General features: G+C 41.2%; 1 protein-coding gene across 38 annotated transcripts in view; it reads left to right on the forward strand.

Moving 5' to 3' along the window:
* LOC118519358 (uncharacterized) overlaps positions 1 to 14,803 on the forward strand; it is a 57,212-nt gene that overhangs the window by 7,930 nt on the left and 34,479 nt on the right. For 20 of the 38 annotated variants that reach the window (XM_078064063.1, XM_078064064.1, XM_078064060.1 and 17 more), the window contains exons 2-5: positions 1,936 to 2,078; positions 2,510 to 2,696; positions 3,361 to 3,460; positions 10,363 to 10,472. In XM_078064063.1, the coding sequence (XP_077920189.1) occupies positions 2,536 to 2,696; positions 3,361 to 3,460; positions 10,363 to 10,472 (371 nt within the window). In that variant the 5' untranslated portion in view covers positions 1,936 to 2,078; positions 2,510 to 2,535. Of the gene's footprint in view, positions 1 to 1,935; positions 2,079 to 2,509; positions 2,697 to 3,360; positions 3,461 to 5,041; positions 5,057 to 10,362; positions 10,473 to 14,803 lie in introns of those variants that run through there. The other 18 variants (XR_013444523.1, XM_078064078.1, XM_078064079.1 and 15 more) reach the window with 8 other exon arrangements.

Raw genomic sequence — 14,803 nt, forward strand, 5'->3', positions numbered from 1 at the left:
ATCCTAAAGAAATAGTCTAAGGATATTCTAAAAGATGTAGTTATGGGAATGTTTACAATGTTCATAGCAATAAAAAATGGAAAAAAACCTTACCTCTTCATGAATAATCATTTGGGTAGATATATTTTGATGTATTCATGTAATATTACAACATGGCATTAAAAGTAAAAATAGTCTTATAGACGAATATTTTACTTGGAAAGATGTATCAAGTATATTAATTGAAAAAAAAGCTAGAGGGCAATAGTATGGTTTTCATCCAGTTTTTGTGAAAAAAAAATTCATGTTTCTTTGTGTACGTGAAAGTAATTGGGAGAACATACCCCGAGTGTTAAACTTTCTGGGATTCTGGGATTTTTTTACTTTCCATCCTTAATATATTTCTGGAACTTTTTTCACGGTGTGCATTTATGACTTTCACAGTTAGACAAACATGGAAAGTATTTCCATTTTGAAATTCATTGACCTAAACAGAAGTGGAATAAATTGGGCAGCAAGGGGGCTGGAAACTGGAGCAGTTTAGTTTAGAAGAGAGCTAGGTGGAGTGGGAGAAGGGAATGGAAATAAGATCTCTGTCTTCAGAGAGAGGTACTAACTACCAACTACTCTATTCTTGGCTCCTTAGTGCAGGCATTTCATGGTAAGGTGTCTACACTGACATTTGCCATTTATTTCCCAATTATGCCCGGTACAAATTTCTCTCCCCTTCTTGTCCCTCTGGGCTGTAATAAGCTCAGGAATTGCTGGCGGCAGCTGCTGCTTGTAGGTGTGCAGATCGTGCTCTAGTAACAGCTGCTTTACTTTATCCAGTAAAGAGATGGCTCAGACTCATCAAGTCTCCTGCTCCCCTTCCCCAGTGCTTGGCAGCGTGAAATCTTCCCCACTTGCAGCGGGAGAGCTTTCTGCCAGGCTCTCAGGATTAGTAGTAGATTCTAAGACATTTTTGCTGATGGGGAATGCAGTAGTTAAAAATGAGCCCTGAGAAACTGCTCCTTGAATTTTCCTGGGGTTCAAGGGTTGTCTGCCTCTCACTGGGTAACAGGAAACCTAGTTGCATTTGCTGGTGCTGCCAGCATCTAATGATTTTAATAGCTTGGGCTTTGGGCCATTGCTGAATTGCCAGATTTCTGGGTTGCTTTTCATGCTAAGCAGCTAGGGACTGGGAAACTTAGAGGCGTTAGGCTGCTTTCTTAGAAAGAAAGGACCCCTGGGGATCTTTGGCTTATCCTGTGTGGGTCTTAGGTCTCAGAGTCCCAGTCCTTCCTAGTGGTTGAGTCTTGGGAGATAGGGGAGTAACCATTGCCTCACCTAGCTCCCTTTGATCATTTTGATAACCCGGGCAGCGGATAAGGCAATAGATACGTTTAATTCCTTTCACACACAGGTAAAGTGAGTCCTGGTGGGAGTTGAGATTGTGAATGACAGGCCTTAGCCCAGAGCCCATACCTTTCCTCATTAGTGTGAACCAAATGCCATCCAATGACTAGATGGAGGTTTCATCCACTTTTAGGGAGCTCTTTTTAGCCAGGATTACAGAATGGAGGGTCATAACTGCCAGACAGAAAAGGGCCCCTAAGAAATCAAGTTTACCCTCACTCCGAGGTAGGGATATTGAAGTCTAAAGAGGGAAAGACTTGCAGGCAGCTAGGCAGATCAGCATGAGTTAATATCTGAGTTCTAACACTTTGATATAGCCAGTTACTTGGTGTCTCTGTACCCGAGTTACCACATTTAAAATGGATACACGAATTCTTACTAAATAATAATTGTAGGCATTGCAACAGTCTGCCAGATAAAGAAGAGAGCAAAATCTGAGGTTCATGGTGTGGGCTGGATGACTTGACCAAGGTGGTAAAAGTAAATTCGAAGCTGTATCTCAAACCTTGGCTATTCTGTCTTAACATTTCTTTCTTCTTCCTTCTCTCTATCCTACAGGTCACACCAAGTGTGATCAGAAGCCATGCCACTGGTGAAGAGGTATATTGAGCCCCGCCTGGCCCAGTGAGGTTACCTGAGAATTGGGAGAGGCTTAGATCAACATCCTGCACATCCTGTTATCAAATCATTGTGAAGTCTTGGTAAGTGGCTAGTGGCTTTGGCAGGCTAGCCCAGTTGGTGGGAAGGGGCAGGGAAGGTGGTCTTAGTAGGTATTAGGCGATTACTTGATAGTTTCCCCATCATGGTATGAATAAAAAAGGTCTTAAAATGTTCAGACTACACTAGAAAATAATGAGCCTAACCTTTCATTTTTTTCATTCTCCCATTTTTGCAGATGGGCGAATTGCTTATCTTGCCCAAGATTATAGCTAGTTGATGTAGGAGGTGGATTTGAATGTAAGCCAGTACTGTGTCTTCTACCCAGTGCTTCCTCTAGGTCCCATTTAAGTCCAAGGAGGCCGTGTGAGACAGAAATGTTTTTTATTCCACACCGAAAGATTTTTGTAATAGCCTCTGAGGTGGTTCTTGCCCAATAAAGTAAATGTTCATGGTGTAAAAAATTTTTATGCAGAAAATCACCTGGGATGCCTGTTAAAAATGCAGATTCCTGGGCAGCCAGAAACCTTGTCATTGGTCAAGAGCAACACTAAGACCTACCTGTCACTTATATTGAGGCTTCCTGCCCAGTGGGTTCATCAGCAAGCCAGAACGAATCACCATTGCCATGGTTGTCCTTGTGAGGCAGTTGGGAAGCCTTGGTGAGTCACCGGTGGTTTGGGTGGGGGTCCCCCAGTTGGAGGTAGAGAAGAGATGGTTGTGATGCAGCGCTTCCTCCCTTCCTTAGACAGTTATTAAGTGCTCACTAGTTGCCAGAGACTATTCTAGATATTAACAGAGTTCTGCCATCGTGGAACTTTCATTCTTGTGAGAGTAGACAAAGGAATAAAGAACCAGTAAAAGCAGAAAGTATCATAAATGTTGAAGTTTTTCCATTACGGTATGAAAATTGTGTTAAAAATGGGTAGGTTAGACTAAGCAATACCTTGTGTTTTTTCCCCACTTCCCATTCTCCCTTTTTTGTTTTAAAATTTTATTTATTTCTTTGGGGGAGAGAGAGGGAGAGCAAATGAGCACGCACAAGTTGGGGGAGGGGCAGAGGGAGAAGGAGAGAGAGAATCTCAAGCAGACTCTGCACTGAGCGTGGCGCTCGACGTGGGGCTCGATCCCACGACCCTGGGATCATGACCTGAGCCAAAATCAAGAGTCGGATGCTTAATTGCCTGAGCCACCTAGACTCCCCCCCCCATTTTCCCTTTTAATACTTGCCGCTGTCTTTCAGTACATTGGAGACTGAGCAAGGTGAGTATGGGGGGGTCATAGATGATGAAAGCAATCTTCTTCCTTTTTGTAACCCCTCACTAGGCTGAATTGGGAAGGATGTCTTTCGGAAAGTGTTAGAGTCTGCCAGCTCTTCCACACGAGTGAACATGTAGCAGAAGAGGGGCTTCTCTCGGTGATTAAGGTAACACAGTGATTAGGTAAATAGGGGAGGAAAGGATGACTGCCCTGACTCCTGTCAGGGAGGCTCGTAGAAATGTCCTTTCCAGGGGCCAGTACCTTTAAAGCCTGCAGTTTATTCCGTCATACATCCTCCTCAAAACAGTTGGGGTAAATTACATGCTTACCCAGTCTGTGATCACCCCTGCAAAGGATCAGGACTGAAACGGTTCCCAACTAAACTGAGTCGCATAAGTTACATGTCACAGATAATATCAACATGACACTAATTATTCTCCCCTTATGGGGAGAGTCTATTCTTTCTAACCAGATTTGTTGGGAGTTTTTATCAGACAGTGGAGCTACATACATCTTGTCAAAAGTCAGCTCATAGCAGAGGCTCATTATTTCAGCAGCAGCCAAGTATATAGCACTTGGGTTACTAATTTCAGAGGCAGCAGGGTCTTCTGGATTGCATTTAAACCAGCTGGACTAGTATTCATTTTTGGCTCCTAAGGGGTCCAGCCCCTGATAGGCTCCAGGGAGCACTTAAATGATCCAGAGTTAAAGTGGGCAGCATATATAGTATGACCATCCCTGGGCTATCTCTGTAGAGGCCCACCCCTACTCTAAGCTTTTTTAAAGAATGCCAGATCATTCCTTGGTGTCTGCCATTTTTCATAAAAGTAATAAAGGTCACCTTTTCCCGTGAGGATGGTCTTGAGATGGTGCCTTCATAGCATAAGGTTCCCCATATGATCTCTGGAATACTTGGATAATTCCTACTGACAGAATTAGATAATTAGCCTGTGCTGGGAACCTGAATGATAGGAAAATTGTCTTTTCCCTAAGGAGAAGCCTGGGATAGCCATTCATACAAAGGGAGTTCCCATATTCCATGTCCTTCACGAGAGAGAGAGAGAGCACAAACAAGGGGAGTGGCAGGCAGAGGGAGAAGCAGGCTCCCCACTGAGCCGGGACCCCGATGCAGGACTCGATCCCAGGCCCCTAGGATCAGGACCTGAGCCAAAGGCAGACGCTTAACCGACCGAGCCACCCAGGCATCCCCCTTCACAGCTTATTTTAAAATGACATTGGCCTTGTATAAGGATATGAATGTTAGCATGCCGTCAAAAACCAAGTCTTCCTATCTCTTTCTCTATATGGGCCAAAATGGATTATATAAATCTGGCTTTTGCTCTCTGAACCCCAGTTCTTTCCCTAGGGTTTCCCTATTCCCATTATCTGCTCTTTATTTTTGTGACAGCAAGTCTGTTGTGGTTTTCTTTTTTTTTTTCTTTCTCTTGTCATTCTCTTTAGGCTAGCCATCACCCCTTCGGCTCAGGTCATGATCCCAGGGTGCTGGGGTCGAGCCCTGTAATAGCACCCATGCACAACTTGTGAAAATTTTCTGCCGGAGGTCATAGAACAATAACAGTGATTATCAGTTAATTATAGGTTCCTTTTATGTTCTAGGCAAGGGCTTTACATGTATTTGTCATCTCATTTTAACTTAACAGTAACCCTGGGAAGTGTGATTTGTTCCTACTTTACAGACAGTAAAGCTGAGCCCCAGAGAGGTGGTGTCGCCAGCATGCCACAGGGAGCCAGTGGCGGAGCTGTATGTGTCACACTCCAAAGATCTGAACTACCTTACTGTACTTGAAGCACTAGATGTGGGGAGTGTGTTCTTCATTGTTGGGACTTTCGGCCTCCTCATGGGGCCCTTGTCACTGTCTTCTTCCGGGACACGGGGGCACATGTGAAGGGTTTGTTTTCAAAGGGGGATTCAGATGTGCAAGAGAGATGGTGTGAGGGCTGTGTAACACGGTCCCTTCAGTTTCTAGAAATAACCACTCTGGGTGAACTAGCCTGTATTTCCCCCACCCCCCCAGCTATTCACTGTGTGCTTATCTTTGTTGGCTTTTCACCTTTCGGTATTCCCCCCACCCTCCTGCATGATGTTTATGTTGCACAATTTCTGTGAGGTTATGTTTTCTTCTACTCCCCCCCCCCCCCAAAAAGGAATCACAAGAGTCAGAGTCACAACTGAAAATCCACTGCTTACAGAATGTTAGCTCAGGTGCAGGTGCACCAAGGGCTGGAGCAGCTTGCTGTGCAGATCAGTGTGTCCCAGCTGGAATTCAGCATAAACATTGCATTCTGCTAGCAGACAGTACTGATAAGATTACTCTTTGTATGTATCAAGTGGAAAATAACAGGGATACCTATCAGTTAACACTTGCGTAAATTTTATTGCTGGTAAGGTTACGGTGTCCAGATAGTTGGCATAGACTGAGGTTTGGCAAGCTATGGCCCACATGGCAGCAGCTTGTTTTTTCAAATCCGCAGTTTTGTTGGAACACAGGATCATGCTTATTGTCTATTGCCCACGGTTGCCTTTTGGGCTGCAGTAGTGCCGAGTATTTGTGATGGACTCTGTGGTCCACGGCCTGAAGCATTACCATCTGGCCCTTCACAGAAAGTGTGCCAACTCCTGGCACAGGTTAGATGTACTATGTCTACAAATCCTTGCCTCCCCCCCTCCCATTTTCTTTTCTGTGGGGCTTGAATTTACAGCTAACTAATTCTAGAAAGTACAGAATTTCATAGTGGTCAGTTTGCCTCTGGATTTCCTCCCACTCAGATTAAGTTCACCAAGAAAGCACATTCACAGATTGGGCCATACATACAGAAAGAACTGTGTTTCATATGCCTCATTGTAGTTAATCATTTATCATATATGGTGCCCCCATTCTTTTCCTTCTTTTCAGGGATAACCATTTTAAAATTTAGCCATTCTCAGGTATCCAAAAAGTTAGAACTCATGTTTCCTAATTATGACTTTACCTAATTTTAATACATCTCCCCACTCTGTAGCATGAAAGCAGCCGTAGACAATATGGAAACAAATGGGCAGGACTGTGTTCCAATAAAACGTCATTTACAAAAACAGCAGCCTGGAATCAGCCCATGGGCTATAGTATGCCATCCCCACTCTACATTATACATACAAGAACAAGAGGATTTGAGGTGTTCCATTAAAGCAAACATTAAGGGTAATTTTTACTCAACAATTCGTGTGATACAGGGGCGCCTTGGTGGCTCAGAACATTAAGCGTCTGCCTTCGGCTCAGGTCATGATCCCAGGGTGCTGGGATCGAGCCCCGCATCGGGCTTCCTGCTCAGCGGGAGCCTGCTTCTCCCTCTCCCACTCCCGCTGCTTGTGTTCCCTCTCTCACTGTGTCTCTCTCAAATAAATAAATAAAAATCTTAAAACACACACACAATTCGTGTGATACAATAACAGTAACACGCTGTGCTTAGTCAGCCCTCCAAAGTGGCTTGTGATCTATGCATTATGTACATGACTTAAAAGTCATCTAAATGTTGGCTCGAGTTCTTGGTAGAGTGATAGCATTTTCATGGGGCATGTTATTACCATCCCTTAGAGGATCCTCTTCCTTGCCATAGTTTTCCTTTATTTATTTATTTATTTATTTGATACAGTTGACAGAGTGTTACATTAGTCTCAGGTGTACAGCATAGTGATTTGACAAGCCTTTATGTTATGCTATGTTCACCACAAGTGTAGCTGCCATCTGTCACCATACAATGCCATTACGCTACCATTGACTGTATTCTCTGCACGGTACCTTTTATCCCCATGACTTATTCCTGTTTAGATTACTACAGCTTTGAAGTGTTATCTTGAAATCTGGGATTGCGCTACCTCCAGCTTTGTTCTTTCTCAAGATTGCTTTGGCTATTTGGGGTCTTTTGTGGTTCCATACAAATTTTATTTTATTTATTTATTATTTAAAGATGTATTTATTTGCGAGAGAGAGAGAGAGCACAGGAGCGGGAGGGAAGGCTAGAGGGAGAGGAAGTGAGGGAATCTGAAGCAGACTCTGTGCTGAGCCCAGAGCCCAGGACTCAGATCTCACAACCCTGAGATCCTGACCTGAGCTGAAACCAAGAGTCGGGGCACTTAACCGATTGTGCCACCCAGGCACCCCCCCATATGAATTTTAGTATTATTTGTTCTAGTTCTGTAAAAAATACTGTTGCTATTAATAGGGTTTGCACTGAATCTGTAGATTGCTTTGGTTAGCATGGACATTTGAACTATTAATTTTTTCAATACATGAGCACAGAATATGCTTCTGTGTGTTTGTGTCATCTTCAATTTTTTTTTATCAACATTTCGTAGTTTTGAGAGTATAGGTTTTTCACCGCCCTGGTTACGTTTATTCCTAGGTGTTTTATTATTTTGGATGCAGTTGTAAATGGGATTGTTTCCTTAATTTCTCTTTCTGCTATTTTGTAATTAGTGTATAGAAATGGAACCAATTTCTATGTTGCTAGAGCTTTCAGTACTATGTTGAATAAAAGTAGAGAGAGTGGACGTCCTTGTCTTGTTCCTAATGTCAGAGGAAAAGCTCTGAGCTTTTCACCATTGAGTATGATGTTAGCTGTGGGTTTTTCATAGATGGCTTTATTTATGTCGAGATATGTTCTCTCTGAACCCACTTCATTGAGAGTGTTTAATGGATGTTGAATTTTGTGAAGTGCTTTTTCTGCATTTATTGAGATGATCTTAGGATTTTTATCCTTCGTTTAGTTAATGGTGGTGTATCACATTGATTTTGCAGATATTGAACCATCCTTGCATCCCTGGAATAAATGCCACTTGATCGTGGTTAATGATCCTTTAGTGTACTGTTGAATGTGGTTTGCTATTGGCCTGTAGTTTTCTTTTTTTTGTAGCTTCTCTGTCTGGTTTTGGTACAGTAGCTTTTTCTTTGCATGACTTGGAATATTTATTTCATTTTTTTTCTTATCCTTACATTATCAGCTCTAGTGTTTACCTTCTTCACCAGCATATGTTTTCTACGCTACTTAGGCCCATAAGTGAGTCTAATACAGAGATTACTTTAGATGTAATCACTGTCCTATCCTAAGGTCAAGGTAGGAGGCTGTGATTTTGATAATTTGCTGTGTCAAAACCTAAATTTCTCATTCAGGATAGGAGGAATTAATCTTTCCAATGATATCTAAAAATGTGATCCTGACAAAGGAACAGGTCTCTCAGTCAAGTAAGTGATTATTTTGATGTGGAAGTGAATATTTTTTTGACCTTTTGTTGTATGTATTATATTTAATAGCTTTCTTAACAATGAACCTACCTTGCATTTCCAGAAGAAAATCTTTTACTTTTCAAGGATTTTGAATTAGGTTTCCTAAATTTGCTACTTTTAATGTTATTCTCTATTTTATTTTTTTTACTACTTTGTTTCTGTGTTCAACAGTTGGAGTGGCAGGCAGTCTTTGTCAGTTGTTGAAGTTAGGATCATTAATGAAATCTTGTTGCCGTATCTTTTCCGTTTAGCAGATCTCAAACGTGTTCCACACCATTAAATAGACTTTCATAACATCTCTTTTAAAATGGCACATAATATGCCACTGCATTAATGTAAAATTTTAATTCTTATCTAATATTTGGGCTCTTGTTCAGTTACTGCTCTTTTAATATTGTACAAATAATGATGTGAACCTCTCTGTACCTCTGCACGTATCCATACTTGTTTACTAAGGTTGAATTAAATGTTCACTCCCTAGCCTAGTAATGTATAAACATGCCTATTTTGTCATATCCTCACCAATATGCTATTATATAGTTTTTTTTAAAAAATCGGCCAATTGCAAAGGTGAAAAGTGGTCTTCCTTGATGTTCTAGTTTTTATTTCTTTGATTTCCTAGTGAGAAAGAACAGTTAAAAATCTTACTGGGGACTTTTTTTTGATTTTCTTTTTTCACACAGATTTTGAATCTACCATAGGTTGTAGCTCTTTTCCCCAATTTGGTGTGGAAGTTGTTTTTTATTCTATTTTATTTATTTTTATTCAAGTATAATTAAACATACAGTGTTATTAGTTTTGGGTATACAATATAATGACTCAGCAATTCTGTACATTACTCAGTGCTCCTCATGGTGAGTGTTCTCTTAATCTCCTTCACACATTTCACCCATATCCCCACCCGCCTCCCCTATGGCAACCACCAGTTTTGTTCTCTATATTTGTAAGAGTGTTTAGTGTTTTTGTTGTTTGTCCATTCTCACTACTTTTATTCAGTGTAGTACTGGAAGTCCTAGCCACCACAGCAGTCAGCCAAGAAAAAGAAATAAAAAGCATCCAAATTGGTAAAGACACAGTTAAACTGTCACAGTTTGCGGATGACCTATTATACATGGAAAAAAAACAACCCTAAAGTCTTCACCAAAAATCTATCTGAATAAATGAATGTAGTAACGCTGCAGCAGGAGTTTGTGGGTCTTCATGTTAGGATTGTGCCATTTATGTAACAGAGCTACTCTTTCTGCTTAGCTTTCGTGTCTTATTTCTCCCATTACATATTGGCTTGCCTGTTCGTTTTATCTTTTTTAATCCTCCTCACATTTGTAGCTTATTCATCAGTTCTGCTTACTTCAGGCTTCACCTTCATCGTTTAAGTTTTACTTGCCTGTGGCCCTCATGGCCTCACCTCTGCATCGTGTTGGCTTGCTGTGTGTTCTCTCAGTTTCAGTTCCCTTTGCTACTATGATGATTTTAAGAGCCCACTTCTAATACTGAGAACACAAATTTTATTAGGCCTGACTTAGCTTAGTTATTTATATATATAATGCCCATAGCAGCAGTTTGTGGGTCTTCACTGTAGTGTTCTGCAATTAATAGGATTATTATACTCTGTCTCTGCTTTTTTTTTTTTTTAAACTCTTTCATTTCTTCTGGCTTCTAATGCATCCATTAACAGCTGGCTTCTCCATCCTTTATTTCAGAGGTTTCAATTGCAAATGCCTGCGGGGTCCAGATGGGGTAAATGCATAATATGGTTCTGATTTTTATTTTCTCCCTTTTTCTTCAGATGCTGCTTAGGGGTTTTGGCAGGGAGCTTTTCTTTTGTTTATCTACATTGGATAGAGACCTTGGAAAAGAGATTTCTCTACTCTTAAAAACAAGAGTGCAAATTGGATGGTAAGAGCAGCTGATGCTTCTGAGAGGATTAGTAGGGAGTGTTTGGGATTGGTGTTCCATGGAACATGCACCTTTGATACAAAGAGCAAGGCCATGATTCCTTGGCTCTTGATTGTTACCCAGTGGGAAACCTGCCCAATATTGACAGGATTTTCAGCTCTCTACAAGGAGCCTGATTTTGAGCTGTTAGTTTGCTTTTTTAAGATTTTATTTAATTATTCATGAGAGGGAGAGAGGCAGAGGCAGAGGGAGAAGCAGGCTCCCCATGGAGCAGGGAGCCCAACATGGGGCTCGATCCCAGGGACCCCGGGATCCTGACCTGAGCCGAAGGCAGACGCTTAACCGACTGAGCCACCCAGGCACCCCTTTTAGTTTACTTTTTAAAAAAAATTCCACAAGCCAACACAGCATGTTTATAAATGTTTTTATGACCTCATAGCATCTGCTTCTTCATAATTTTGGCTTATTCGTAGTGTTACCTTCTTCACATGTGGTATTGAGAAATGGGTGTGTAGCCCTACCCATTCAACGTAACCTGGGGGTTGGCAGTTTCCCTTAGGTAGTGTTTAAAACTAGGTCACAGGGGCGCCTGGGTGGCTCAGTCGTTAAGCGTCTGCCTTCGGCTCAGGTCATGATCCCAGGATCCTGGGATTGAGCCCCGCATCGGGCTCCTGGCTCAGCGGGAAGCCTGCTTCTCCCTCTCCCACTCCCCCACTTGTGTCCCCTCTCTCGCTGTCTCTTTGTCAAGTAAATAAATAAAATCTTTAAAAAAAATAAAAAATAAATAAAACTAGGTCACAGTTCTGAATGGAATTGTATAGATTAGGATAGATTAGGAAAGAATAGATCTGACAAAGGGTAAGTACTCTGTGAAATTTAAGACACTGAGTGAAACATTGTGAGCAAACTGGCATCCTCTGGTCTGGATCCACACCTCTAGACCTACATAATATTTCCTAAAAATCTGGTTGTTGTCGGGCTGGGGTGGGCGGAGGTAATGGGGAGTTGTTTAATGGGTATAGAATTTCAGTTTTGCAAAATGAAAAAGTTTAGGAGATTGGTTACTCAACAATGTGAATATACTTAACACTACTGAACTTAAAAGTGGTTGAGATGGTATAAAAAAAATCGAACAAGAATAGTCCGTTAAACAGAAAATTTACACAGTCATCAGAATATCCTTGGGTATGTTAAATATAACACCTTCAAATTTTAAGAGTTTCATGACCATCCTTCCATTTCTGTATATCAAGGGTCTGTTCATAAACTGTGGCCCACCACTTCTTTTTTTTAACAGCCTGTGAGTGAAGATGTTTACATTTTTTAATGGTTGGGAAAAAATCAAAAGGAGAATAATATTTCATGACATATGAAATAGACAAAAACTCAAATTTCACATTTATTGGAACATAGCACCACATTGATGTATGTATTGTCTATGCCTGTTTTATGCTACAGTGGCAGAAGAGAGTAGTTGTGACAGAAACCATATGGCCTGCAAAGCCTAAATTATTTACTACCTGGCCGTGAACAGGAAAACTTTGAGGTTGCTCTGTTGCAATAGTTACCAGATCCCTCACAAGGACCATCTTTGATGGCTTTAAATGCCTAATTAGCAGTTTTGTCATGGACTACTAGGGACTGTTATTCTATTCTAATATGTGGGGGAGAATCTCACTTCCTTTTTCCCAAATGTGACTCCCTAACGAATTCTGGAAAACTTACATTCTTGGTGAACTTCAGTTGTGGCTGGAATCCTGTTAGCAATTTCCGGTATTGTTGGCTCCTTTGTTTTCAAGAAACAGACTTCTCTTGGGCCATCCAAGCAATCTGGACCACCCACAGCTATGCATGGCCAGCCTCTAAGATAGACAGGTATCTCCTGTGAATTCAAATACAGAAAACCCTATATTCGAATAAAGACAGTTTAAAAAATAAAATTCAGTTTCCCCTCTGAGGAAAATGTTTTGAGGATTAGAAATGGTGGTTCCAAGACTGATCTGGAAATGTTGGCAACAGGGGTTTGTATCCTACATCTAGTATGTCACCTTTAACATCTTTTTTTAAAGTACAAACTGGATATAGTTAATGTATAAACAATGCTTTGATATACATTGTGAAATGATTACTATAGTCAGACGCCAAACAAACTTCTCACTTAGTTAAAATTTTTTGTGTGTGTGAGGAAAGCACCTGAAATCTACTCTCTCAGCACATTTTCAGTATTCAGTACAGAATTAATTGTAGATACCATTTCATACATCGTGTCTTAATTCCTCTTTATCTCTGCTTTTTTCTTTTTTTGTCTCTGCTTCCTCATATTTATTCAAGCTTTAGTTTACCTCCTTGCTTTGTATTCTGCCTCCTCATAAATTTTCAATTACTCATCATTAAACCTTGCTTATCTCTCTGGTGTCCTTGGCTGTATCTCATGTTTCCCAGTTCTGTCCTTCACAGTTCAACTCCATTGGCTATGGGCCTCACTCTCTTTGCATTTCACAAACTTCATTGTTCAGTGCAAGAATTTCAGTGTCTTAGCTCACGCCTGCTTGGGTAGTCACTTTCTGAGTCATGCAATAACACAGCACTTGGGTAGTGTATTCTACACCTGGTACATTCTACTTTGGATGACAGGACAGGTGATATTCTAAAATTATTGCTGTCTATAGGACTGCCTTTTCTCCAGAACTACCTATGGCTGGGACAGTTTACCTTAGATGGGACTATGAATGTGGCTACCGTTTAATTCAGATGTGTTTGTATTACATTTTTACATCTTGACCTCTAAGTAAATAATGCTCCTTATTTCATATATTCATTTCTAAAGATGCTCTGTCTATACTTTTGCAACTTGTACTTAAGTATAAATGTTGGAGAGTAATAACTAAGTCAAGCCAGATACCGTAGTCTGAAGTAATGTCATAAAGCCACTTTTAAAATTTACTTTCCAATTTCAGAAGCACTCACCTATCATTGATCTTCCTTGGCCACTTGAATTTTTGTCTGTCGTTGTGATTGTGTCACAACTTATGTTCATTGGATGTGTGGTCCTGCGACAGTAACTTTGCCACGGTTCGAGGCTCTTAAAACATTCCAGCCAGGGTTGTGGTGGGTGTATCTACTCTCTGTCCCACCACCAGGTAATAACCAGGTCTAAATATTTCACATTCCTGCCAGAGTTCTGTTCATGTAGCCCAACTCCATACTGTTTTCTAAATTACATAGGATTTCTGGTTTCAAGAAATAATACACAGGCTTAGGTCAAGAAACAGGCGTTTATCACATAGATACACATAGTGAGGAAAATAGGGATTTCATAGGAATCTCAAGAACAGAGTGGCATGGAAATTCATCTATGGTGGCTCTAGGGACTTAAGCACATGGACTTAGTGGACCTTTTCCACTGTGCCATTGACTTGATTCAGCTTTCTGTTCTCCTGTCTTATCTACATTTTCCCTCATTCATCTTCCCTATGCCTGGCTTTGCCCTTACCTTGTCTTTGGTGACGCTTTTAGCTTCAGATTTCACCGTTAATTACTTGTTCTCATGGTTTCTTCTCAAATTTCAAAGAGTTTGAGCGCATCTAATTGGCTTAGTTTATCTTTATTTGTGCAGTGCTTTTTCATGCTTAGACAGTTCCTAAGCTGCTGGCAGTGTATGGATTGATCCCACCAGCTGTACTCAGTGGAGAGGGTATAATACTGGATGATGTGAAACAAAACCTGATCATAAAGGGCTGTGCTACAGCTTGACAATAAACAGGTCTTTAGAAGGAAATGGGCAGGGGCACCTGGGTGGCTCAGTCGGTTAAGCGTCCGACTCTTGGTTTCGGCTCAGGTCGTGATCTCAGGGTCGTGAGATGGAGCCCCGCGTCGGGCTCTGCGCTCAGCAGGGAGTCTGCTTGCGATTCCCTCTCTCCCCCTGTCTCTTCCCACCACGCACGCACTCTCTCAAATAAATCTTTTTTTTTTTTAAAGAAGGAAATGGGTGTATGTTTGGGAGGAACCAGAACTGCCACATTTAGTCCAATGATTCTCAGACTTGTGAATCTATTATCTATCCATGTTATTCCATGCCTGTTGGAATGGTAACTGTTGGAATGGTAAACTGAGAACCATGCCTAGCCATAATAGAGACAAAGTCATGCTTTCCAGTGTCAGCACCTCATGGTTATATCAGAATTCGTACATCATTGTCAGAAGAGAAACTGTCAAACCCTACTTGCTTATTTCTTTGAAGTCACTGTACCACTACCGATTGCCTCAGAGCTTTACCCTAAATGGGTGCATGTCTGAGTCACAAAGGCAATTGCATAACTAGTGGCTTTGCC

This window comes from Halichoerus grypus, chromosome X (genome assembly GCF_964656455.1).
Source record: "Halichoerus grypus chromosome X, mHalGry1.hap1.1, whole genome shotgun sequence".
Taxonomy (NCBI): domain Eukaryota; kingdom Metazoa; phylum Chordata; class Mammalia; order Carnivora; family Phocidae; genus Halichoerus; species Halichoerus grypus.